We start from the raw sequence: 26,107 nt of genomic DNA, 5'->3' as shown, positions 1-26,107 counted from the left end.
AATAGTTCTGCAAGCCACATGGATTAGACACAATAGAAAAATTAATATGAAAATATAGCTAGCCTTAATGATGGCAGGTCCTACTTACTTGTAAGGAACTCAAGATAAGGTGGAAGATAAAAGACATACAGATGACTTCAAATACGCTATGGCTGAGTACAAGGATAAAGATAACATGCTTACAGTTCAACTAGAAAAAGAGAAGAGCCCATGGGAATGAGGGAGTAGACAGTGTTCAGGGCTGTATCCCTAACACCTAGAGCTATTCATTAAAATTTTGTTGAATTAATGAATGGTAAAATGTGCATCATACAAGAGGCAATTTTCTGCAATGAAAAGTGATACAGAATTTAAAAAGTCTGAATGTGGGTTTCCTACATATTAGTAGTGGTATGCTGGAGATTCTTTCCAAGAAACTTCAATTTCCTCATCTGTAGAGCAGGGAAACAAACTCCCTTTCAGAGTTGCTATGAGAAATAAATAAGACAACCAGTAAGTTCCACAGAAGAACCTAACTGAAAACTCCAAGAGGGAGGACTATAATCTGATTATAATGCCAACACTTCTTCGGTGAATACCAAATTACTTTTGCTTATCTGGTTTCTGACACAGGATTCTTTCTGAAGCAGAACAGGGGGTTGAAGATGAAAACATTCCAAGATGGGGGGACAAAAATCCTGTCATCTACCATATAATGCTAAATTTAGGCCAATAGAAAGAGAAACTGTTTACATATCACGATGACCAAGTTCTTAGTATGTACAAAAAATGAAACCAGAGGGAGATAGATCCAAGTTACAAAACAGTTTTTATTTTTGTTTTGTTTTTGCTTTTTTCCAAACAGTAGTTTTGATTACATAACTTAAACAGTACATTTTAAATATTGGACCTGATAATAGATCAAGCAAATGATAAAATACAGCAATGTTATGATAACGGATTATAGACTCTAAACTCCTCTGTTAAGAATTAACTTAAAAGGGGCACCTGGGTGGCTCAGTGGGTTAAAGCTTCTGCCTTTGGCTAAGGTCATGATCCCAGGTCCTGGGATCGAGCCCCGAGCCATTTGAGCCCCGAATTGGCATCGGGCTCTCTGCTCAGCGGGGAGCCTGCTTCCTCCTCTCTCTCTGCCTGCCTCTCTGCCTACTTGTGATCCCTCTCTGTCAAATAAATAAATAAAATCTTAAAAAAAAAAAAAGAATTAACTAATAGCTTAATAATAAAGAGTTCAATCATTTAGTATTTGCTAGGTGCTGTTTACATGCTTTCGTATTTTATTAAATTTTTAATTCACACAAATCTATCAGATAAGTCCTGAGTTTATCCCCATAATGGACAAGGAAACAGGGGCACAGAGTGGTTAAATAACTTGCCCAAAGTCACACAACTAGAAAGTGGCAGAGCTTAGTTAGGTTCTACCTATAAACTGTTTCCAGAGTTCTTAAGCACTGCAAAACAAAGCAAGTTCTTCTGGAATGGACTGGCTACAGGTGTCTTTGTCATGGTTATCAACTTCTAGGGGCAAAAACCACTTCTTATTTAAAAGCTACATCTCTGAGATCAGACACCTTCACACATTCTGTCATTATAAGTGTCACTGCAAGCTGCTGTGACAACAGTTTCTAACTCACCAGCATGCAATCATAGACCTATCTCCACAGGCCTCTGGGAGGCTGGACTGTAGCCATGGAGACAGGGAGAACTAAGTAAGAGCTGATGCTCCCTGTACTCAAATGAACTGTTATATATGAAACCCAAAACACAGGAATTAACATACTAAAGGACAATCTGTAAGATGGATCACATGACCCTAATGACCCAATGCTTATCATGAATATTCAGAGAGCCTCATATATAAACATAAAAATGTCTTAGATTTATGTCAGTAAATGTTTAAAAAATTTCCTTCAACTACAAGATATAAATGCTCATGACAAAGTAAACATATGCCAAAGGTCTCATGAAGTCACCTAAATTAAAAAAATAAAAATAAAAATAAAAATAAAAATAAAAAATCTTAACATTCCCATCTCCCATCCTGGCCTATAGCAAATGCTTCGCCAAGTCTCTAACTCTTCCATTAGTGCTCACAGAATAAGCATACTATATAACGTACATCTCTAAAAGGAGTACAAACATGTAGAAATCCCTTGTAATTTTTATCCTACCTAATATTACTTGATTTCAGATGCTCCTCTGATTTCAAGTTTCCGGTCCTCATCTGGGACTTAAATGAAACGTTTTCTCCCACAATGACTATCTGCAAGAACATCCAATTTCTCATAAGGAAGAATGGTTTAAGACATTCTAGACAGAGGAGAGGAGGAAAATATGAGTTAACCCACAATAACAGAGAACTCCTTTGAAAAAAAATTAAATTATTTTCTCTTTATTTGAAATGATTTAATGTCAAAGTCAAATGAAAAAATACTTTTTTCTTTCTGTATTACGTTTCTTGAAATACACATTTTAATATGCTGGTTTGTATACTTCTAATATTCTAGATTTATATCTAAGTATTATCTAATCTCCTTCTCTCTCTGAAAGCTGACTGATCTCTATAAGGCAAACAAATACCAGTTACCCAGCAGGGTTTTTGTAGTTCCAAGGTGAGAGTGTCCTGCAGAACACAGAAGCAGAATGGCTGGTGTGAACTATACTGTTTACCAATGGAAAAACATGTAAAGCAATTAAATCACAATTATAGGCGGTATGAATGATGTTTAAATTGTAAGGTCAACTAAAAAAATCAGGCTTTTAGATCTTTATTCACTCACTGAACAACGATTTGGTCATGTCTATGTACTAGATACAGTGTGAAGGACTGGGTATACAATGATGAAAAAAACAAATATGGTGCCTTCCATGGATTTAAAATATAATGTGGACATAGATCCACAAGGAAGGAGGAGGCAATAAAGGGTAGTGATTAAAAGCATGGGTGTGTGTCACACAGTTTGCATTTAATGGCATGCTGGGAATAAGTCAAGCCACAGAAAAACATAGCAAAATTTCTTAGGGACATCAATTTAACTCAAAGAAATGAACAAAGTTAAGTAAATATTATTGGCTGCTGATACCTGCTTACACATACAATTACTATGTGGCAGATTCTGTGCTAAATGTTCTACACACATGATCTCAAAGAATGGGAGTATAATGTAATAATAGTTAAGTATAGTCTTATATTCAGACTGTGCATTCAAACCAAGCTCTGCCAACAACTAGCTGTGTAACCTTAGGAAAATCACTTCTCTATGCCCTAGTTTTGTTAGAAGTTAAGAAGGAGATAAATAAATGTACCTACCTCATTGAGAAGTTTTGAGGATTAAATGAGGTAACAGAAATAAAGCACTTAGGACTGTTCCTTGTAAGCCCTCAAAAAATATTAGGTATTTTTGTCATTGTTATCGTTATAGTTATTCGTCTTCCCAACAATCCTAAGATGTAAGTGCTATTATTATTCTCATTCTATAAATTAGGAAACTGAAGCTAAGAACTACACTAATCAATTCTAGAATAAAAGACAAGGTTATTCACAATATTTAACAACAGAACACAAGTCCTAAGAGAAATTTCAAACATGCAGGAGATCCGTGTGGACTTCGTCCCCTCACTTCGGAAGCAGATATTCAACCTCCAGTGACTTTAGTTGTACTTTAGTGGAAGACTGAGAAAATACATGATAAAACCCAAGCTCCTTAGCATAGCATGTGAGGTCCCACAGGTCCCCGCTTTATACTTTATGACCTAATAAAACTAAATTATTTTTAGTTCTTAGCTACTTTGTTCCTCAGTATCTCTACTCATGCTCCTTCACTCAGCCTGGAACGAACGCAGTCCTCCTTCCCTCCTCACCTGGTTAACGCCTTCTCTTATTTAAAACTCAGCAACTTCTACACAATGCCTTTGGCTTGGCCAAACACTCCCAGTGCATCTTAACGCCCACTTCTATCTTAGCACCCAGCGCTACGAGGAGGTTATTTCCTCCACTAAAGACTATTCTGCACAACTCTGTATACCTGGTGCCTAGTTATGCCTGCCAAACTAAAGTGTATAAAGCAAATATATGTTAATTTGGGCTACATGGTCTCTCAAAAGGCTAAGACACTAAAAATTCAGTTTCTCAAAACTGACAGTAGTCTCAAAAGTCTTCCAGGAAAACAACTTCTAAGGTTTTTTTCACCTGATAACCAGGAATAACGTACTTCCTTCTAGGTTCAGAAAATCTATTATTTTATACAGTCTGTTAGAAAAATCCATGATCATTTTCTTGGCTATCTGATATTCAGATTGTTTTCCACACACTAGAATCTATATAGTACAGACAATACTGTATATATCTATATAGAAATACAAAATCTGAGAGAGGCCTGGGTGGCTTAGTCAGTTAAGCATCTGCCTTGGCTCAGGTCATGATCTCAGGGTCCTGGGATCAAACTGAAATCTGGCTCCATGCTCAAGGGGAGTATGCTTCTCCCTCTGCCCCCTCACTTGCTAGTTGCACACATGTGCTCTCTCTCAAATAAATAAATCTTAAAGGAAAAAAAAAAGATAAAATTTGAAACCTCCATAGGATATGGATAAAGTCAATAACCCAAGTGCGCTGAACAAGATATTAAGGTTAAGGCTAACAGAATTTAAATTTATAAAAAGAAAAAAAATTTAGAGTAAACCATCAACAACTGGATGGCTATTTCCCCCTCATCTCAATTTCTACATTAGATGAGATATGCCAAAACAATGGTTTTCGACTCTACCAAACCCAATGCCTTTGGAGAAAAAAAAATGCATTCTATGTAACAACGCTGTACCTTATGGAAATAAAACACAAGATAATATTATATTTCTTATTTAACACAGAAAAAGTGAAAACTAAATGCCTTTTAGGGTAAAAAAAAAAAAGGAAAAATAAAGGAAAGCATTTTTTTAAAAAATTTATTTATTTATTTGAGAAACAGAGAGAGCATGAGTGGGAGGGGCAGAGGAAGGAGACAGAACCTCAACACCAAGCACAGAACCCGATGCAGGGTTTCATCTGAGAACGCTGAGATCATGACCTGAGCTGAAACTGAGAGCAGGATGTTCAATGGACTGAGACACTCAGGTGCCCAAAAGGAAAGCAATTTTTAATAAAATTAGCATCTAACAATATAAAAGATCAGGTAAGACTACTTTTGAAGACATAATAAAGTAAATGCTTGCATATACTTATAATGGTAAGAGAAGGTTAACAGAATACCAAAGACAGAAAAACAAAAGCTAAAATATGAGTAGACACTAGAATCAAAATACATATTAATGTAGTAACAGATTAGATTCATTGGAAAGGACAATGAGAGAAAAAAATTACATCAGGGCAACCCAAGACAAAGTACAGAGTTGATCTGAAGTAAACAAGTATGTGACTACATGCTTTAAGAAGTGACATGAAACAAAAATTAGATTTAAAAAATAAAAAAGAGCAAACAGCCAAAATAATGTAAAACACCATACTAGTTAAACAAAAGTAAAATACTACTTCCTGATGTGGAATGGGGATGATACACAAAATGGACAAGTTAATTAACTCAGCTAGCAACAAGATACCATCTGACTTAACTAAATCAAAGAATCTAGGCGTGCCTGGGTGGCTCAGTCGGTTGAATGTCTGCCTTTGGCTAGGGTCATGATCTTGGGCCCTAGAAAAAAATCCCAGATCTGGCTCCTTGCTCAGCAGGAAACCTGCTTCTCCTTTTGCCTGCTGCTCCCCCTACTTGTGCTCTCTCTCTGACAAATAAATAAAATCTTAAAAAAAAATCTATAATTATAGTACATATAGTACTCTCTACTTCTACATGGTCTCTAAAATTAAAAAAAAAAAAAGATATACAGAAGTCAAAACTGATTTTTCTACCAAAAAAACATTATTTAGCCTATATTTCCAGACATCAGTTTTAGCTAGTCATGTTCCTTATTATTTTCCTATCTTCAGAAAGGGGTGGTATATTAAAATCAAGTAATTTAACTAGATACAGATCATGGAAGGCATATGGAAGATTGTTATATTAATGGCCCCCAATGAATCACACACCACCTGGCATCTGTACCCTTATTAATCTCTTCACATGGCGCCTGGGTGGCTCAGTGGGTTAAAGCCTCTGCCTTCAGCTCAGGTCATGATCCCAGGGTCCTGGGATCGAGCCCCACATCGGGCAGGAAGCCTGCTTCCTCCTCTCTCTCTCTGCCTGCCTCTTTGCCTACTTGTGATCTCTGTCTGTCAAATAAGTAAATAAAATCTTTAAAAAAAAAATTAATCTCTTCACATACTGACCATAGGCTGAACACATGACTTACTTTGGCCAATTGGACTTCACCAAATGTAACAGAAAGAGGTTGATAAGCACTTGTGCATTTGAGCCTGCCCTTTTGCTAACACCATCATCATGTTATAAAGCCAAGGACAACATACCACTTGGAACAAGGAGACCCAGTTTTCCCACCTATCACAGTCATCTCAGCTGAGGGTCCAAACAGTTGAGTGAGGTTGTCTTGGGCCATTCAGGTCAGGCTGAGCCACTGGCTGACTGAGTCATCCAACAGAATTAACTGGCTCGGTCCAGTAGACAGCAATATAGACAGCTATCATCAGACTTTGACCAACAACGTTTTACTGAGTGAAGGGAAAAGGGGTGGGGATAAAAAAATGATTCCTGGCCAGCTAGAAGGGTGGACTAGCCATTTACTAACAAAAGGAAGATGATACAAGTAGGTATATGGAGAAGAGTCCATTTTGGGATAATAGTGCTTGGCACATGATATTACATAAGCTCTTGCTATTGTGCTTGATAACAATGGTAATTCTGAGATGGTTATTATACATCCAACAGAATGAACTGACAGGTAGTTAGAGTCTGGGGTTTAAAGGAAAGGTATGGACTGCAGATATTCATTTGGGAGTCATCAGTATACAGGCATACTTGTTTTATTGTGCTTTGCTTTACTGTGCTTCACAGATGCTGAAGTTGTTAACAATAGAAGGTCTGTGGCAACCCTGTGTCCAAGAAGTCTACTGGTACCCTTTTTCCAATAGCATTTGCTCACTTCATGTCTGTGTCACATTTTGTAATTCTCACAATATTTCAAATTGTTTAATAATATTATTATTATACTTGTTATGATATTCTGTGATCAGTGATTTTTGACATTATTGCAACTGTTTGGGGGCACCACAAACCATTCCCATATAAGATAGCGAACTTAATGAATGTTGTGTGCGTTCTGACTGCTCCACCAATCAGCCACTCCCCCATCTCTCTTCCTTTCCTTGGGCTTCCTTATTACCTGAGACACAGTACTGAAATTATGCCTATTAATAACTCTACTATGGCCCCCTAAGTGTTCAAGTGAAAAGAGTCACATGTCTCTTTTTAAATCAAAAGCTAGAAATGATTAAGCTTAGTGAGGAAGGCACAATGAAAGTCTAGACAGGACTCTTGCACAAAACAGCCAACTTTTACTCTCAAAGCTAAAAGTTCTTGAAGGAAATGAAAAGTTGTGCTCCAGCAAAGACACAAGAGATAAAAGCAGCCTTACCACTGATTTGGAAAAAGTCTGAGTGGTCTAAGCATATCGAGCTGGCCACAACCTTCCATTAAACCAAAGCCTAACCCAGAGCAAGGCCTTAACTCTCTTCAATTCTACGCAAACTGAGAGAGGTGAGGAACTGCATACGAAAAACCTGAAAGCTAGCAGAGGTTGGTTCATGAGGTTTCAGGAGAGAAGCCATCTCCATAAAATAGAAATATGAGGTGAAGGAGCAAGTGTTGATACAGAAGCTACACTGAGTTATCCAGAAGACGTAGCTAAGATAATTCATGGAGGTGGCTAAACAACAGACTTTCTGTGTAGACAAAACAACCTTGTATCAGGAGAAGATACCATCCTGGACTTCATAGCTAGAGAGGATAAGTTAGTGCCTGGTTTCATAACTTCAAAGTACAGGCTGACTCTCTTGTTAAGGGATAATGCAGCTGGCAACTTTAAGTCGAAGCCAATACTCATTTCCCATTCCCAAAACCCTAGGGCCCTTAAAACTATGCTAAATCTCCTCTGCCTGTGTGCTCTATGAACGAAACACCAAAGCCTGGATGACAGCATATCTGTTTTCAACACGGTTTACTGATATTTTAAACCACCACTGAGACCTACTGCTTAGAAAAAAAGAGTCCTCTCAAAATATTACTGCACAATAATAATAATATACCTGGTCACCTAAGAACTTCAATGGAGATGGACAAGATTAACATTGTTTTCATGCCTGCTGACACAACCATCTTTTCTGTAGTCCATGGATCAAAAAGTAATTTAGATTTTCAAGACTTTGCATTTAAAAAATACATTTCAGGGTCACCTGGGTGGCTCAGCTGGTTAAGTGTCTGCCTTTATTCAGGTCATGATCCCAGGGTCCTGGGATTAAGCCGGGAGTCTACTTCTCCCACTGCTTGTACTATCTCACACTCTGCCAAATAAATAAATAAAATCTTAAAAATAAATTAAAAAAAATTTTTTTGTAACGCTATAGCTGCCATTGATCGTGATTCCTCTGATGCATCTGGGCAAAGGCAACTGAAAACCTTCTGGAAAGGATTCCCAATTCTTGATGCCATTAAGAGCATTCAAGGTTAATCTGAAGAGGTCAAAATATCAACATTAACAGCATTTGGGAAGAAGCTGATTCCAATCCTCATGGATGACTCTGAGGAGCTCAAGACTTCAGTGGAGGAAGTGACTGCAGAAGTGGGGGAAAGAGAATGAAAATTACATGGAGCCTGAAGATGTGAGTGAATTGCTATAATCCACTGATAAAGCTTGAATGGATGAGGAGTTTCTTCTTACGGGTGAGCAAAGAAAGTAGTTTCTTGAGATGGACTCTACTCCTGGTGAAGATGCTTTGAAGACTGTTGAAATGACAAAAAAAAAGGATTTAGAATATTACATAAACTTAGCTGATAAAGAAACTGTAGGGTTTGAGAGGACTGACTCCAATTTTGGAAGAAGTTCTACTATAGATAAAATGCCATCAAACAGCACTGCATGCCACAGATAACTCATCTGGGAAGGAGTCAGTTGATGTGGTCAACTTCACAGCCTTAATTTTTTTTTTTTTAAGATTTTATCTATTTGGCAGAGAGAGAGCACAAGCAGGGGAGCAGTAAGCAGAGGAAGAGGGAGAAGCAGGCTTCCTACAGAGCGGGAGGCCTGATGAAGGGCTCAATTCTAGGATACTGGGATTAGGACCTGGGCTGAAGGCAGACGCTCAACTGACTGAGCCACCCAGGTGCCCCTTCACTGCCTTATTTTTAAAAATTTCATTTACAACTCTGTATCATATTAAAAAATCAAATTACCAGTTCACTGGACAACAGACCCCAAGAAGTTAAGAGTTCATATCAAATCTGGCTCATATCAATTATATAAAAAATATGTGAAGAAATGACAGAATAGCTTTCAAATTTGATGAGTTACAAACCCAGAGATCTAAGATGCTCAACAAAACTTGAGCATTTAAACACAAAAAAAGACCATACAAAGACACTGTAATCAAATGGCTGAAATTCAATGATAAAAAGAAAATTTTCAGAGCAGGGAGAGAAAAAGGATCCATTATATAAGGAGGAATAAAAATAAGACTAATGCCCATATTCTCAGAAAAAAATGTAAGCCAAAAAATAATGAAGTAAAACTTCAAAATATTGGGAGGGGGAGAAGGATAAGCCCTTATCAAACCTATAATTAGATGTCCAGCAAAAATACCCTTTAAAACTGAAGGTGAAATAAGGACAATTTCAGAAACACAGAAGCTGAGGAAATTTGATGCCAGAAGATCAATACCATAAGGAATATTTTAAAAAGGAAGTTCTTGAGGCTAGAAAGAAAGATACCACACAGAAACCTGGAACTACACAAAAAGATAATAAATGCCAGAAATGAAAAATATGTAAGTAAATGTAAAATAATGTTTTTCTCCTTGTTTTTTAATTTCCTTAAAAGTTAACTAACTTTTGGGGTACTGGGTGGCTCAGTTGTTAAGCATCTGCCTTCGGCTCAGGTCATGATCCCAGGGTCCTGGGATCAAGTTCGTCATAGGGCTCCCTGCTCAGCAGGAAGCGTGCTTCTCCCTTTCCCCTCCCCCCTGGCTTGTGTTCCCTCTCTTGCAGTCTAATACATACATAAAATCTTAAGCAAAAAACAAAAATAACATGTAGTTTAGGGTTTAAAACAAATAAAGGGGAAAACAAGGGGGGTGCCCAGCTGGCCCACTTGGAAGAGCATGCAACTCTTGATATCAGGATCTTGAATTCAAGCCCCACGCTGTGTAGAGATTACTTAAAAAAAAACTAAATAAAAAATAAATGACTTTAAAACAAAAAAGAGGGCACCTGGGTGGCTCAGCAGGTTAAGCATCTGACTCTTGACTTTGGCTGAGGTCATGATCTCAGGGTTGTGAGATCAAAGCCTGCACCAGACCCTGCACTAGGCATGGAGTCTACTTAAGATTCTCTCTCTCCCTCCATCTCTGCCCCTCCCCCCCAAAAAAAACAAACCAACAAAATAAAAATGAAAATGTAACAGTACAAACAGAAGGAGAGGGAGATATAATTACACCACTTAAGATTTTATATTATACTTAAAGTGGAATATATAAAAATACGTATTATAAACCCCAGAGAAACCAAAAGAGGATTATTAGAGGATACCTAATAAACAGGAGAAATAAAATAAAAAGAGACAGAAAAGAAAAATAGATAAATCTATAATTATTTGGAGAGTTCAAAACTCCTCTCTCAATAACAGACAACTAGGCAGAAAGTGGGCAGAAAATTGGCAGAATTAGACCAATACTATCAACCAAACATCTAACTGGCATTTCTAAAACACTTTACCCAACAGAAGAATACACGTATTTTTCAAGTGCACATCCATCCAGCAAGAAAGACCATATGTGAATCACAAAATAAATCTTCAGAAATTTAAAAGAATCAAAACCACAGAACTACCAATCAATACAGAAAGCTGGAAAATTCCTCACCTATTTGGAAATGAAATAATACATTTCTTAATAATCATGGAGCAAAAGAAGAAATCACAGAGGAAATGGGAAAATATCTGAAACCAAATGAAAATGGAAACATAATGTGTAGGATGCAACAAGGCAGTGCTCAGAGAGCTCTTTATAACTTTAAATGCCTAAATGAAAATAAAAAAGGTCTTAAGGCATTAATCTACCTTAAACTATAAAAGTATATTAAACCAAAATTAAGTAGAAGAAAATAACGAAAAGCAGAAAACAAAAACCAGAAAACAAATAAAAGCTCACTTCAAAAAGATCAACATAATTCCCCTCAAACTAATCTATAGTTAGAATACAATTCCAATCAAAACATTAGGAGGCTGTTTTTGGTAGAAACTAACGGACAGGTTGGCTTTAAAATTTATCTGGAAATGGAAAAACTGAGAATAAACAAAACAATGTTCCAAAAGAATAAATGTGGGAGAACTTACACTACCAGATTTCAAACTTTTATGCGGTAATAATCAAAACAGTATAGTATTGGTATAAGAATAAACATACAGATCAATGGAACAGACCAGAGTACAGAAATGGACTCATCTACTCATGTACGTAGGTACATGTGTATCACTGTGTCTGTGTATACAGCCAAATAATGTTTAACAAAAGTGTCAAGGCACTTTAACAGGGAAAAAATGTTTTCAATGGTAGATAAAAATTTAAAAACTAGAAAAAATTAACTTTAAGTGATACATCACAGCACACACAAAAATTAATTCAAAATGGATCACAGACCTAAATCTATAAAATTTCTAGGAGAAATTTTTCACTAGCCCAGGGAAATAAAGAATTCCATACAGGCAAGAGTCAATAAAAGAAAAAAGTAAACCGATAAATTGGATTCATTAAAATTTAAAACTCCTGCTCCTCAAAATAATTAAGAAAAGTGAAAAGGCAAGCCAGACTGGGATATATGTGTATGTATACAAACACAAAGGATTTACACTGAAAAAATATAAAGAGAACTCAACAATAAAGCATTCCAATTTTTAAAATGGACTAATGATTTAAACACTAAAAGAAGATACACAAATGGCCCATTAAGCACATGAAAAGAAGCTCAACATCTTCTGTCATCTAGAAATGTGACTCTACAATAAAATACCAATTCATACTCACCAGAATGATGAAACTCAAAGGACTACCAATACCAAGTTCTAGAACAAGCAAAAGTAATTTATAGTGATACAAATCAGAACAACTGCCTGACGCATATAGAGAGTTAGGACATATTGCAGAGGAGTCTAGACAGTATTTGGGGAGATTTGCAAGTATTCTATATCTTGATCAGGGTGGTGGTTAGAGGGTGTATTTTCATAAAGTTCAGTAACTGTAGAGTTAAAATGAATGCATTTTGATTACCTCAACTAATGTGATTTATTTTTTTTAAGTATTTTTAAAAGATTTTATTTATTTGACAGAGAAGGTGTCCTACAGACAGAGAATACAAGCAGACAGAGCAGTAGGCATAGGAAGAGGGAGAAGCAGGCTCCCCACAAACCAGGGTTCCTGAAGGGGGTGCTCAATCCCATGACCCTGGGATCATGACCTGAGCCGAAGGCAGACACTTAACAAACTGAGCCACCCAGGTGCCCTCAACGTGGTATTTCTTTTTTTTTTTTTTTATAAACATATATTTTTATCCCCAGGGGTACAGGTCTGTGAATCGCCAGGCTTACACACAACTAGTGTGATTTAAAAGTATATGCCCTATGATCATAATCTGATTAAAATGCATTATCTACACATTGCATAAAATGCACATTCTATATTCATTTAAAAAAAAAACTGAGGAGCATGAACAGTACTGATGGCAATTTAATACTACAAATTTTCTCAAGAGTTAACAATGACTGCCCAAACTTAGCTTTTTCTCAGTCTTCATACTTCCTGAACTATAGTGTATTGGCCCTTACTCAAACTTCAAACCGTATCAAAATCTTTTTGAAAGCCTCTGAAAATGGTCACTGAACTTGATCCCCACAGTTTCTGATTCAGCAGGTCTAAGATGGGACACAAGATTTTGGATTTCTAACAAGTTCCCAGGTGATACTGATGCTATTGGTCTGGGGACCACACTTTTGAGAACGAGTGCATTAAAACACCCCTTTATTAAACTTTAAAACTTTCCATGGGGCACCTGGGTGGCTCAGTCGTTATGTGTCTGCCTTCAGCTCAGGTCCTGATTCCTGGGATCAAGCCCTGCATGGGGCTCCCTACTCGGAGGGAAGGCTGCTTCTCCCTCTCCCACTCCCCCTGCTTGTGTTCCCTCTCTCGCTGTGAAATAAATAAAATCTTTAAAAAATAAAAAAAAAAAAAAGAAGAAGAAAAGAAACACCTAATCATCAGGGAAATGCAAATCAAAACCACAACGAGCTATTACCTCACACCTGTCAGAATGGCTGAAATCAAAAACACAAGAAACAAGAAGTACTGATGAGGATGTGGAGAAAAAAGGACTCTCATGCACTGTTGGTAGGAATGCAAACTGGTGCAGCTACTGTGGAAAACAGTATGGAGGTTCCTCAAAAAATTAAAAATAGAATTACCACACAATCCAGTGATTCCATTACTGGGCATTTACCCAAAGAACATTAAAACACTAAATCAAAAAGATATATGCATCTCTATGTTTACTGCAGTATTATTTACAGTAGCCAAATTATGGAAATAGTCTAAGGGTCTATGAATGGAGAAAGATATGGTGTATGTACACACACACACACACACACACACACTCACACACTCACACTGCAATGGAATATTACTCAGCCATAAAAAAGATTGGAACCTTGACTGTTAAAACAACATGGATGGATCTAGAGAGTATAATGCTAAATAAAATAAGTCAGAGAAAGACAAACACCATATGATTTCACCCTTTTGTGGAATTTAAGAAACAAAACAAGTGAACAAAGAAAAAAAGAAAGAAACCAAAAAAGACTCAACTATAAAGAACATAATTGATTGTCACCAGAGGGGAGGTAGGTGGGAGGAAGAATAAGACCTTATTATCATCTGATATCTGTTCCCTAATGATCTCACCTGATACCGATACACCTGTATCACTACTTTCCAGCTTGTGGATTTAAGTGTCACCATTACTGAAGACAACTATGAAATCAATCATTTCCAACCCAGCTCACACTATGTCCCCATTCCAACAGCTATCTGGCATCTCTGCATGGATATTTATTAAATATTCCCTTCAACACCCATGACTTTATTACCTATTTCCATGAGAAGTGCTACCATTTCCCCACGACCAACTTCAATATGACTCTCCCTCTCTCCCTTCATACCTAATCAGTAGCCAAAATCCCACTGATTACATTCACGTATTTTCTCTCATAGATGCTTCTCAGTATCCTGATTCAGACTTTCACTGTCTTTTACATGGATTTTTGGCAGTTTTCTCAAATCATTCCCATGACTTTACTTGCATGAACTTCCCAAATATACGGTATCAAATAATTCTAAACACATCAATGTCCAGATTGAAAACATTAATTTCCATTTATCCATAAAGTTCAAACTAAGCAGCCTATCAGTATCCCCCAATTTAGCTTCCAACCTTATCTCCTTAAACCTCTCCCTTCATGAAGTATGCTGCAAATGCTTCTGATTCCTCCTATGTCTGTCTGTCGATCTCTTTCTCTCTCTACATATATATGTATTTTTTTTTTCCTCTGCCTGGAATATCCTCCTCCAGTTCATCACAAAATTCTTCTATCTTAGGGAGATGATATACCCTTCATAAAACCTCTTAAGACATTTCTATGAGGTCAACCCTTCAATTCATATCCATTATGGCACGTACTACATTCTAACATGTTATTTCTTCAATTAATCTCTGATTTATACTATAACCCCAAAACTGCCTTGAAGAGTACCTTATTATCTAGTCTTCCCTGAATAAATACGTTGAATGAGTGCAGTTAACAAGATAATTATTTGTATATTTTTAAAATATATATTAAATAAAAGCCTCAAGGCTACAAATATGATTCCACACACACAAAAAAATTCACAGTAAAAATCTTTTGATAGAAACTCCTTATGGTCAATAGAAGGAAATCTAATATTAGTCACATATTTACTATATGTAACCTATTTCTTTTAACTTACAAAAGTAAAAAGCAGAAAACAATGTATTTTAATCTAACATATCTAAAACATTAGCATTTCAACATGTAGTCAATATAAAAATTATTGAAGATTTCAAATTCTTTCTCATGCTAAGTTGTCAAACTGTTTCACAATTACAGCACCTATCAATTAAGCAGCTACTTTTTCATCAGAAATATTCGATCTGTATTTAGATTCCTTAAAATGTACTGCTGAAGGTAGATTCACAGACCCAAATTGTTCTGACAACTCAATCAAGCATAAATTCTTAAAACTTAAATTAATTAAAAAAAAAAACTTTTACTTACAGGGGTGCCTGGGTGACTGAGTCAATTGTCTGACTCTTGATTTTGGCTCAAGTCATCATCTAAGGGTCCTGAGACTGAGCCCAACACTCGCGCTGGGCATAGAGTCCGCTTAAGATTCTCTCTTTAATCCCCCTGCTGGCCCTCCCCGGCCTCTTCCCATTAAAAAAAAACCAAAAAACCTGAATTATAATACAGCTCCTCAGTCACACCCGCCACATTTCCAGTGCTCAATGACCACAGGTGGCTAGCAGTTACTCTACAGGGCCTTGCAGGTATAAACCACTTCTAAGAGGATCAATAATTTCAGCAATATGAAAGAGAAATATCACAAAAGACTCCTAAAACCATTTTAACTCCTAAAACCATTAAGATTTTAGCAGGGGAGAAACCCTCCAGAGCAACCACTTTGCTTAATAATAGAAGCAAATGTAAAACAATTTATACCAATAATTTCTTAGTATCTCGGGCTTGCTATATCCTAGACACTATTCTAGGAGCTGGGATACAGCAGTGAAGAAAGTACACAAGGTTCCTGCTATCAAGGAATTTACATTTTATATTAGGGTTTGTGGGAGGAGACAAAAAGCAAATCCATATATTATCTATTGGGGTTACAGTGTGAAACTGACTAGGGATCAGTTTGGGGAAGGCTCCCCGAGAAAAGTTAGATCCACTCATACAAGTGTGAGGCCCCTTCCCTACAATGTTCCATTTGCCATTCTTTACCAGCTCAAGCTGAAAAACGCAACAAGAATAAGACAACAAGGCCCAGACCAGGGCAGAACACCTAGCTTTTTTAGTATCCTAATATTCAACACAATACTTAGTACCCTATGCACTTTATGTTGCACTGAACAGAATTATATATTACTCACACACACCCAAAAGAATAATATAACCCCTTCTAACTTTGCTGTTTGACCCTCTGGTCTCTCTGAGCTTCAACTTCCTATATGAAAAGTTAAGAGTTAATTATGCTTATTTTACAGTCTGCATTATCAGGAAAACATATACTACATATGAATGGATGCTGCGAACTCTAAAGCATTATATGAAAAGGAAAAACTTACTAGGGGTATTAAAAAAGAGTTTATTCAACATTTCATTTTGGGCAACCCCTTCGGGTCCCCTCCCTTCTTGGGAGTTTTGTACTATCACTTTGCTTTCACTCAATAAACCTTGCTTTGCTGTCCCTGATTTTTTTTCCTGATTGACCCTCATACAATAAACATGTCACACCACTGGGATAGACCTGGGCTGTCTAATTCAGTAGCCACTAGCCACATGAGCATTTGACATGTAATTAGGATAACTGACAAAATTTTTTATTTTATTTCATTTAAATGAAATTAAAATTGAACAGCTACACATGCCTAGTGTCTACCATTCTGGACAGCACAGGTATACATCAAAACCACTGTTACTGATTAACCTACTGGAATGAAAGAAGAAAGCCTCAAAACCTGCCTACCTTCCTCCATGTAACCGTTCAAAAGGCAAAGGTACAGCTGACAGCAATTTCTGATAAGCATGTAAGACAGTGAAATGGAAATGAAAATGAAAAGCTTTCACAGAACAGAGTTGGCTTCCTATCAGGTAAGGTATGAGAAAAATGGCACTGATTTATGTTAGGGTACTAGCACATGCACATCGCTTTCCATTCCTGCTCTGGCTGCCATGAGAACAGCAACAGACACGACTCTTACTCATCTTCGCATCTCTGATACAGAGTTTATCAAAACAGAATCCTATTACCCATGACTTTCCACTATACTTACATCCTCTCTCTGGTTGGCATTCTTCTTTGAAGCCCAGCATCTTTTTTTTTTTTTTTTTTTTTTAGATTTTATTTATTTATTTAACAGAAATAACAAGTAGGCAGAGAGGCAGGCAGAGAGAGGAGGAAGCAGGCTCCCTGCTGAGCAGAGAGCCCTGAAACCCAGCATCTTAATCTCCCCTCCTATTTTTAAGAAATCTCCCAACTTAAAAGGCAGAAGCAATTTCCACTATAGATTCACCAGCTTCCCTTGCAGCTAGGGTGCAAAGAGATCAATCAGACTTACAATGAGCACACCAACATCACATTTTTTTTTAAAGGATTTTATTTATTTATTTGAGAGAGAGAGAGAGAGAGAGAGAGAGATGACAAGTAGGCAGAGAGGCAGGCAAAGAGAGAAGGGGAAGCAGGCTTCCTGCTGTGCAGAGAGCCCGATATGGGGCTCAATCCCAAGACCCAGAGATCATAACCTGAGCTGAAGGCAGAGGCTTAATCCACTGAGCCACCCAGGCACCCCCCAACACCACATTTAAATGACAGCTAGTGAGAGAAGAGGTATTGCGGCAAATCCACCTTCGACGAGAGCAACTAAATCAAATTCCCAGTATCAGTGGTCCTGCATATCAAGTGTGGGTCAGGGATATAAATTATGGAGAGATCATGGTCTTACACCAGAGTATCTTCATAGGCTGAATTTTAAAGTTGTATACAGGCGCCTGGGTGGCTCAGTTGGTTAAGTGACTGCCTTCAGCTCAGGTCATGATCCCGGAGTCCTGGGATCGAGTCCTGCATCAGGCTCCCTGTTCCATGGGGAGTCTGCTCCCTCTGACCTCCCCTCTCATGCTCTCTCTCACTGTCTCTCTCTCAAATAAATAAATAAAACCTTAAAAAAGTAAAGTTGTATACTCCAGGTTACACAGCTATTGTGGGAGTCAGAATCATGACAATAAATCCCATATCCTAATCCCCACAAGCTGTGAATATGTTACCTAACAAAAAGGGACTTACTTTAAATCAGATGTGATTAAGGATTTTGAGGAGAGATTATTCTGGATTACCTGGGTGTGTCCAGTATAATTACAAGGGTTCTTACAAGTAAAAGAGGGAAGAAGCAGGAGAGTTAGAAGAGATGTGATGAAAGAAGCAAAGAATAAAGTGATAGGATTACTGATTTCGAAGCTGGAAGGAGGCCATAAACCAAAGAATGTAAGCAGCCTCTTTTCCTAGAAAAGGCAAGGAAATGGATTCTCTCCTATAACCTTCAGAAGGAAGGACACCTAAATTTTAGCCTAGTGGGGCCCATTTCAAATTTCTGACCTCTAGAACAATAAAGTAATAATTTGTGTTGTTTTAAGTCACCAAGTTTATGGTAATTTGTTACAGCAGCTGTAGAAGCTGGGTCTCTAGCTCTTTTATGCTTAAATGAACCAGCTGTTCCTCTTCCTCACATAGCTGATATACTCCCCTAATTCTCCCACCCTTAAGTCTATACAATCTACTACCATTTCCTTTAAGATTTATTTGAGTGAGTGAGAGAGTGAGATGGCACACACACACAAGTGGGGAAGGGGCAGTGGGGGAGAGGGAAAGAGAGAAAGGCAGAGAATCTCAAGACAACTGAGCACGGAGCCCAATAAGGGCCTTGATCTCACCACCCTGAGATCATGACTTGAGCTGAAATCAAGAGCTGGACACTAAGCCACCCCCGTGCCCCCATTAGCATTTTTTAATTAACATATAATGTATTATTTGCTTCAGGGATACACATCTGTGAATCATCAGTCTTATATAATTCACAGCACTCACCATAGCACATACTCTCCCCAATGTCCATAACCCAGCCACCTTATCCCTCCCCTCCCACCCCCCAGCAACCCTCAGTTTGTTTCCTGAGATTAAGAGTCTCTAATGATTTGTCTCCCTCCCTGGTCCCATCTTGTTTCATGTTTTCCCTCTCTACCCCCCATGACCCCCCGCCCTGCCTCTCAAATTCCTTGTATCAGAGAGACCATATGATAACTGTCTTTCTCTGACTGACTTCTTTCAGTTAGCATAACACCCTCTAGTTCTATCCATGTCTTTGCAAATGGCAAGATTTTGGATTTTTGATGGCTGCATAGTATTCCATTCTATGTATATGTGTGTGTGTATATACACACATATACACACACCACATCTTTATCCATTCATCTGTTGAAGGACATCTAAGTTCTTTCCACAGTCTGGCTGTTGTGGACATTGCTGCTATAAACATCTGAGTGCACATGCCCCTTCAGATCACTAATTTCCATCTTTGGGGTAAATACCCAGTAATGCGATTGCTGGGTCATAGAGAAGCTCTATTTTCAGCTTTTTAAGGAACCTCCATACTGTTTTCCAGAATGGCTGTACCAGCTTGCATTCCCACCAACAGTGTAAGAGGGTTCCCCTTTCCATGCACCCTCACCAACATCTGCCATTTCCTGACTTGTTAATTTTAGCCATTCCGACTGGTGTGAGGTGGTATCTCACTGTAGTTTTGATCTGTTATTTCCCTGATGCCAAGTGATGCTGAGCACTTTTTCATGTGACATCCATTTGGATGTCTTCTTTGCATTTTTTAAAAAGACAATGATACAGTTTTTGCTTTTTTTCATTGCCTAAGTCAGGCGTGCCTAGTTTTGTTTACATCACAAAGGAAAATAATACTATTCAGACTTTACCATCTCCTGAAGACTGAGATATGTCAAGCATTCTGACTGAGAAATCAATATATTTCAAAATGTTCGCAATAAATAGACATTACTGGTCAACATTTACTGACTGTCAGTATTGTTCTAAGTTGTACCAAGACAGGGGCACCTAGGTGGCTCAGTTGGTTAAGCGTCTGACTTCGGCTCAGGTCATGGTCCCAGGGTCCTGGGATGGAGCCCCATGTCTGGCTCCCTGCTCAGCAGGGAGTCTGCTTCTCCCTCTGCCCTCTCCCCCTGCTGGTGCACATGTGTCACTCTCTCTGTCTGAAATAAATAAAACCTAAAAAATAAATAAAATAAAGTTGTATGACAATAATTGAGAAACCCCTCCCCTCAAATCCTAACATGGGAATAAAATGGTGAACAAACACAAAATAATGTAACCGGTGAAAGAGAACTGAGAAAAAAAGAGAAACATCTGGTTATTTATCTAACAAAATTCTAAGATGATTCAAAGAAAGACTTTCTGGAAGAAGGAACTTTTCAAGGACAATGTACAGTAATATGAAAAGAAGCCAAGACTGTGAGATAAGTCCAGGAAGGTTGTCTCTTTTCTAGAGTTAACCACAGTCTCATTCTCTCAGAATCAGCTATGTGTTTAAGTAGAAAAATGGTAAATTCAAAGATGTCAGGCCACATATGAAAGCTTTAGTAATTTGTTTCTTTTAAAAAGTCACTGAATTTTCCTTCTGAAGCAACTTATTACTTAAAATTTTAATTTCACACATGTAAAATTCTATTTCTTTTAAGGTCAGAAGCTGATACCTGAACACCTTTGTGTAATAAGTCAACTATGACAATAAGGAAAAAGCAGTCTTAATCTTCTGTACTTAAATTATAAAACTGGCAAGTCATCCTCCACTGTCCTATTAGACCAGGTGGATCAGAACGGTTTTTCCCCATAGTAGCTAGTTCTTGATATCCTCAAGGTTTTGGGAAATATACTGTATTTAAGTATCAATACTGAAGACAAAAACTGCAGAAGAACAGCTATGAGAGAAGAACAGCAGGCCAACTAGTCAGTAAGTTCAAAGCAGTCTAAGTTAATTTATTACAGATATAAAAGAAAAACAATCTCCCCTTCTCTTTCCCTTAAGTTTCCTGGCAAAACTACCCTGCCCTCTCCCTTATTATTCCACAAAAAATAAATGCATTAGGAAGCTTAAGACTGATGAAAAAAGTTTGTTCAAATCATACACACTACATATATACTTATATGCATTTTCAGTGTTTTACAGAAATATATTACCTAATAACAAATATATAAACAAAACAAAAATAAGATTTTAGAATCCTACAATCCTAAGCAAATAAAAATATAAGACTATAGAGGTAGAGTCCATATGATATATGGTTAAAAGCATTCTAGAGCCCAACTCCTCGTTCAGCTACTTTATGCATGGCACCAGGCTTAACTATATTCTGCTTCTTTACTCTTCTATAATGAAGTCAACAGTACACCCCTCACAGGGGTACTGGGAGGATCCATCAAATATACAACATTTGGAACAGGGTCTGGCACAAAATGAAATTGTTGCTTTAGTCTTATTAATCATGTCAAATACACAAACCAGCACCCTCTCTCCTTGAAGTTATCATACCTCACTGGTATGATACTGCTACTCTATGCAAGCCTCCATGTTAGCACTGAAAAAAAAAAAAAAAAAAAAAAAGTTAGCACTGAAAAAAAAAAAAAAAAACAAATGCAGTTTGCATTGCCAAACTGCAGTCCTAATCAGGGACCCATACAGGAGAGGGTCTAGAGCATAAACATTAAGAAGCCGCTGAAACAATAAGCAAATTATTCCTAAAAATATTTTTAATAAAATCATAAAATAAAAAATAAAATCATAGCACACCAAAACAATTTAAAAGAAAGACTATTGACTCAAGATTCCCTATCAAAGTTTCACAAAGATTTATACTAAAAAGTATACTTGTATGGCCACAAAAATCAGAGTATATCACACATATCCCAAATGCAACACAAAAACAAAGAAAGCCTCACACAAAAGAAAGCAGTGTGCATTAAAAATGAGAGAAAATTACTCATGGTGATGTCTTTTTTTTTTAAAGATTTTTATTTATTTATTTATTTGACAGAAAGAGAGAGATCACAAGCAGGCAGAGAGGCAGGCAGAGAGAGAGGGGGGAAGGAGGCCCCCGGCTGAGCAGAGAGCCTGATGCGGGGCTCAATCATGGGACACATTTTTGAGCACTGCCATCACTTGCAACTTCATACCAAAATATGCCAAAATAGTTGCCAAAAATACAAAACAGCTGCCAAAAACAGTGGAAAGACTGTCATTTCGTATATGAAGAAACAGTGGAGGTAACACATAGTAAAGTAGAAAACTTGAAGGTTTATTAGCTTGGTATCACACTATATCATTTTCAGCCTCACTTTACATGGCCACCATTCCCAGGTTCTAAACTGTTCTCTCATTTTCATCTTACCTCACTTAGGAATCTGGGGATCTGAACCATGCAGCATAAAGAAAGAATTATGTCAGGGCACCTGGGTGGCTCAGTAGGTTAAAGCCTCTGCCTTCAGCTCAGGACAGGATCTCCGGGTCCTGGGATGGAGCCCTGTGTTGGGCTCTCTGCTCAGTGGGGAGCCTGCTTCCCTCTTACTCTCTGCCTGCCTCTCTGCCTACTTGTGACCTCTGTCTGCCAAATAAATCAACTGTTTAAAAAAGAAAGAAAGAAAGAAAGAGTTATGTCCACAAAGAAAAGTAACTCCCATCTTATCAAGAAAAGCATCTATTTCGACAGGATCTTGTATGAAGATAAAATAAGTATGATATTCAGTCTGGCTGGTCCCATTTCTCACCTGGACCCTCCTAATCATTTCTTCCAACTCACGAGTGTGGTCTTTCTCCCTCTGATTCTACCATTCTACCATCTTCCTATGACTTGCCTCAAATTCAAATTGCACTGAGTTTGAAAACTTTCACCTGACCACCTCTTTAGCTATGTCCTGCCATCTCCACACATACCCTTAACGTAAATCACGATGTCTCTCTCCCTGTATTGGAAATGATGTGACAGAGAGAATATATTTTAAGGTTCTTGGGACTGATTCCCTAAGGCAGTTTACAACACCCATTATGGCAACCTCATATCCCAATTTCCTTAAAAGCAATCATCTAAATTACTACAGTAAGTTCTATTCCTAGTTCTCTGAGACGATTAAAAGTAAAAAGGCCATAAGTCAAATGCATATGTATTCACAGGGTTGTACCTGACCCAGTGCTCCTATCATAGTCCCAAAATTTGGGATATACAGTAAGTTCAAATAAAGAAAAAAATTGAAGAAATCCATTAACAATAACATACAACTGCTCCATAAGAATGTGAGGTTTTTAAATACCAAATAATACACTCCTACTACTAATATTAATAATAATAACTGCGCTTATTGCTTTTTTAAAAAACTAGGAATAAGGTAGCACGTTATCGATTTTTATTCTTTTACCTCATTTATTCCTTGTCAAACCATAAGAAACATACCTCCATTTTACTACTGACAACACTGGAATTAAAAAGGTCAGGTAACTTAGTCAAGATCATACATCCAATTTAAATCCAGGGCTGTCAGAAAACAAAAGCCATGCTCTTCACTTTTCAGTGCTATATCTGGCCAATACTTTATCTGGAGTATCACGCTAACTTTCTGATAACATAGCGCTACTTTTTTTTTTTTTAAGATTTTATTTATTCATTTGACAGACAGAGATCACAGGTAGGCAGAGAGGTAGGCAGAGAGAGGAGGAAGCAGGCTCCCTGCCAAGCAGAGAGACCGATGCGGAACTCAATCCCAGGACCCCAGGATCACAACCTGAGCGGAAGGCAGAGGCTTCAACCCACTGAGCCAACCAGGTAACCCACTGTTTAGGTAAGTCCCATGAGATAACTTTTCCATATAAAGAATCCAGTGTACCGCAGTATTTCTGAATTTATTTTGCCTTAGAAACATTGAGAATCCTAACACCTATGAATTTTGCACACAATTCATTTTCAGTGGAATGCACTCTGGAAACACTAGAGTACTGGATAGATTTGCTCACGTGTAACACAAATAAAGACATCAAAGAGTCTGCTTCATAAAAAAAGAGAGAGAGATACAGGAGACCTTCAGTACTGGTGAGGATATGAGAAAACAGGTACCTTCAAACACTGTTAGGGTGGGAATAAATAGCATGAACTTCCTGGTAGTACCTACTATGTATTGTTAGTTCCCTTTTGTGGTTGTAACAAATTACCACAAATACAGCACCTTAAAACGACACAAAACATTATCTCACAGGTCTGAAAGTCAGAAGCCTAAACGAGTCCTAGTAGTTTAAAGTCAAGGTGCCGACACAACAGTGTTGCTTTCTGGAGACTCTAGGGTTTTGGCTTTACTTAGTTCTCAAGGCTGCCTGTGTTCCTCAGCGTGTGATCCCCTCCATTCCAGCAGAATGCGCTCTCCAGTAGATCGTTCAATTCTCCCTCTTCCATACTTATAGGATCCTTGTGATTACGCTGCGCCCACCAAATAATCCATGATAATCTCTTCATTTTAAACTCAGCTGTTTAGAAATCTTAATTCCCCCCTGCCATGTTAAGGTAACAAATTCACAGGCTCCAGGGATCAGGATGTAGATATATTCTGGGGTTTGAATTGGGGGGGGAGGTCGGGGTGTTATTCTGCCTACACCTAACAAATTATTTTTAATGTGCATACATACCCTGTCACTCAAATAAGTGCACACAGGATACGTGTGTACAAGGATGTTCATCATAGCACTTTTTAAAATAATAATAAAATACTGGAAATAACACAAATTTTTACTCTTAGGAAATCAGTTTAGAAAGCTGTGGTATTCCCAAAGAACAGAACAGTATGCTAATGTTTCCAATGATGCTGCAGATATATAATTACAAACCTGTCTTTAATAAAATGTTAAATGAAAAAAAAAAAAAAGCCAGGTCACAAAAACAGAATACAGTCCAATCCCAGTTATTAAAGAATATACATATATACAAATATATGAGTATGTGAGTATGTTATCATACATACAAAAAATAACGGGAAAGCAACACAACTCTGGATGGTCGGATAACCATATATTCCTGTGTGCCTGGGACATTCCAGATTTATGCCCACTGTCCCAGCAATGATTTGCACTCTCTTTCATGGTCATAGGATCATTCTTACAATTTTCTGGGGTTTGTTTTGTTCCATTTCAAATAAGTACTCTCCTGGATGCTAAAAGTGGCAAGAATCTAATCTATATCACCATTTGAAATTTTACAAAATTAAAGTAACTTAGGAAGTACGCTTTTTAATATATGAATTTGCAACCACTAATTGTGAACCATCTAAATAACACACACTGCACCATTTGATAGCATCGCTGGCAAACACAGACACCAGAAGAGAAACTTCATTTTTAAGAGCAACGCCCAAGTATGTGCAGTGGACAAAGAGGGAGCAAAGGCCAATCCCAACTCTGCCACTAATCAGTTACCTTCAGTATCGTTTTCCTTCTCTACAATATGCCAATCGAGCGAGTTATACAAAGTTACTGTATACAGTGGTTTAAAAATACATTTAAATAAAAGTATTTTGGAAAATATAAAGCACTAATAAAATTTAAGACAGTACCCTTGAGGAATATAGTAGCCCTCTTTGCGGTAAAGATCACTAGACCACCCTATAGCCAGTAAGACACAATCTGCTCCTGCCCAATTCAAAAACTACCTTAGCAAGTTAATAAGTAAAATACTGATATATCCAGAAGTGCAGAAAATGAATACAATGCATAAATTAAGCTCTTTACTATGCTGCTTTATATACACATTTTCTCATGTAATTCTAAGTAATTCTAAGAATTCTATCACTGTCATTTAATAGAAAGGAAAATACAGAGTAGAAAAGTAAAACTAGAGAGGTTCAAGGTTACACTGTCATGTGCAGAGCTGGGATCTGAACTCATGACAATCTAAACACAAATTAGGCTAGTCTTAATTAATTAATTAAAAAAAAAGACTTTATTTATTT

At 37.5% G+C, this 26,107-nt stretch overlaps 1 protein-coding gene across 10 annotated transcripts in view; it reads right to left on the bottom strand.

Moving 5' to 3' along the window:
* SMG7 (SMG7 nonsense mediated mRNA decay factor) overlaps positions 1 to 26,107 on the bottom strand; it is a 92,033-nt gene that overhangs the window by 52,897 nt on the left and 13,029 nt on the right. For 7 of the 10 annotated variants that reach the window (XM_059412744.1, XM_059412747.1, XM_059412746.1 and 4 more), the window contains exon 2: positions 2,169 to 2,307. The exons of 2 other annotated variants lie outside the window; for them this stretch is intronic. In XM_059412744.1, coding sequence (XP_059268727.1) covers positions 2,169 to 2,284 — 116 coding nt within the window. In that variant the 5' untranslated portion in view covers positions 2,285 to 2,307. The remainder of the gene's footprint in view (positions 1 to 2,168; positions 2,308 to 26,107) is intronic. One more of the 10 variants, XM_059412751.1, reaches the window with a different exon arrangement.

Source organism: Mustela nigripes, chromosome 10, assembly GCF_022355385.1.
Source record: "Mustela nigripes isolate SB6536 chromosome 10, MUSNIG.SB6536, whole genome shotgun sequence".
Lineage (NCBI taxonomy): Eukaryota > Metazoa > Chordata > Mammalia > Carnivora > Mustelidae > Mustela > Mustela nigripes.
Note: the sequence above shows the minus strand (reverse complement) of the source record. Positions and strands in the feature narration are given on the sequence as shown.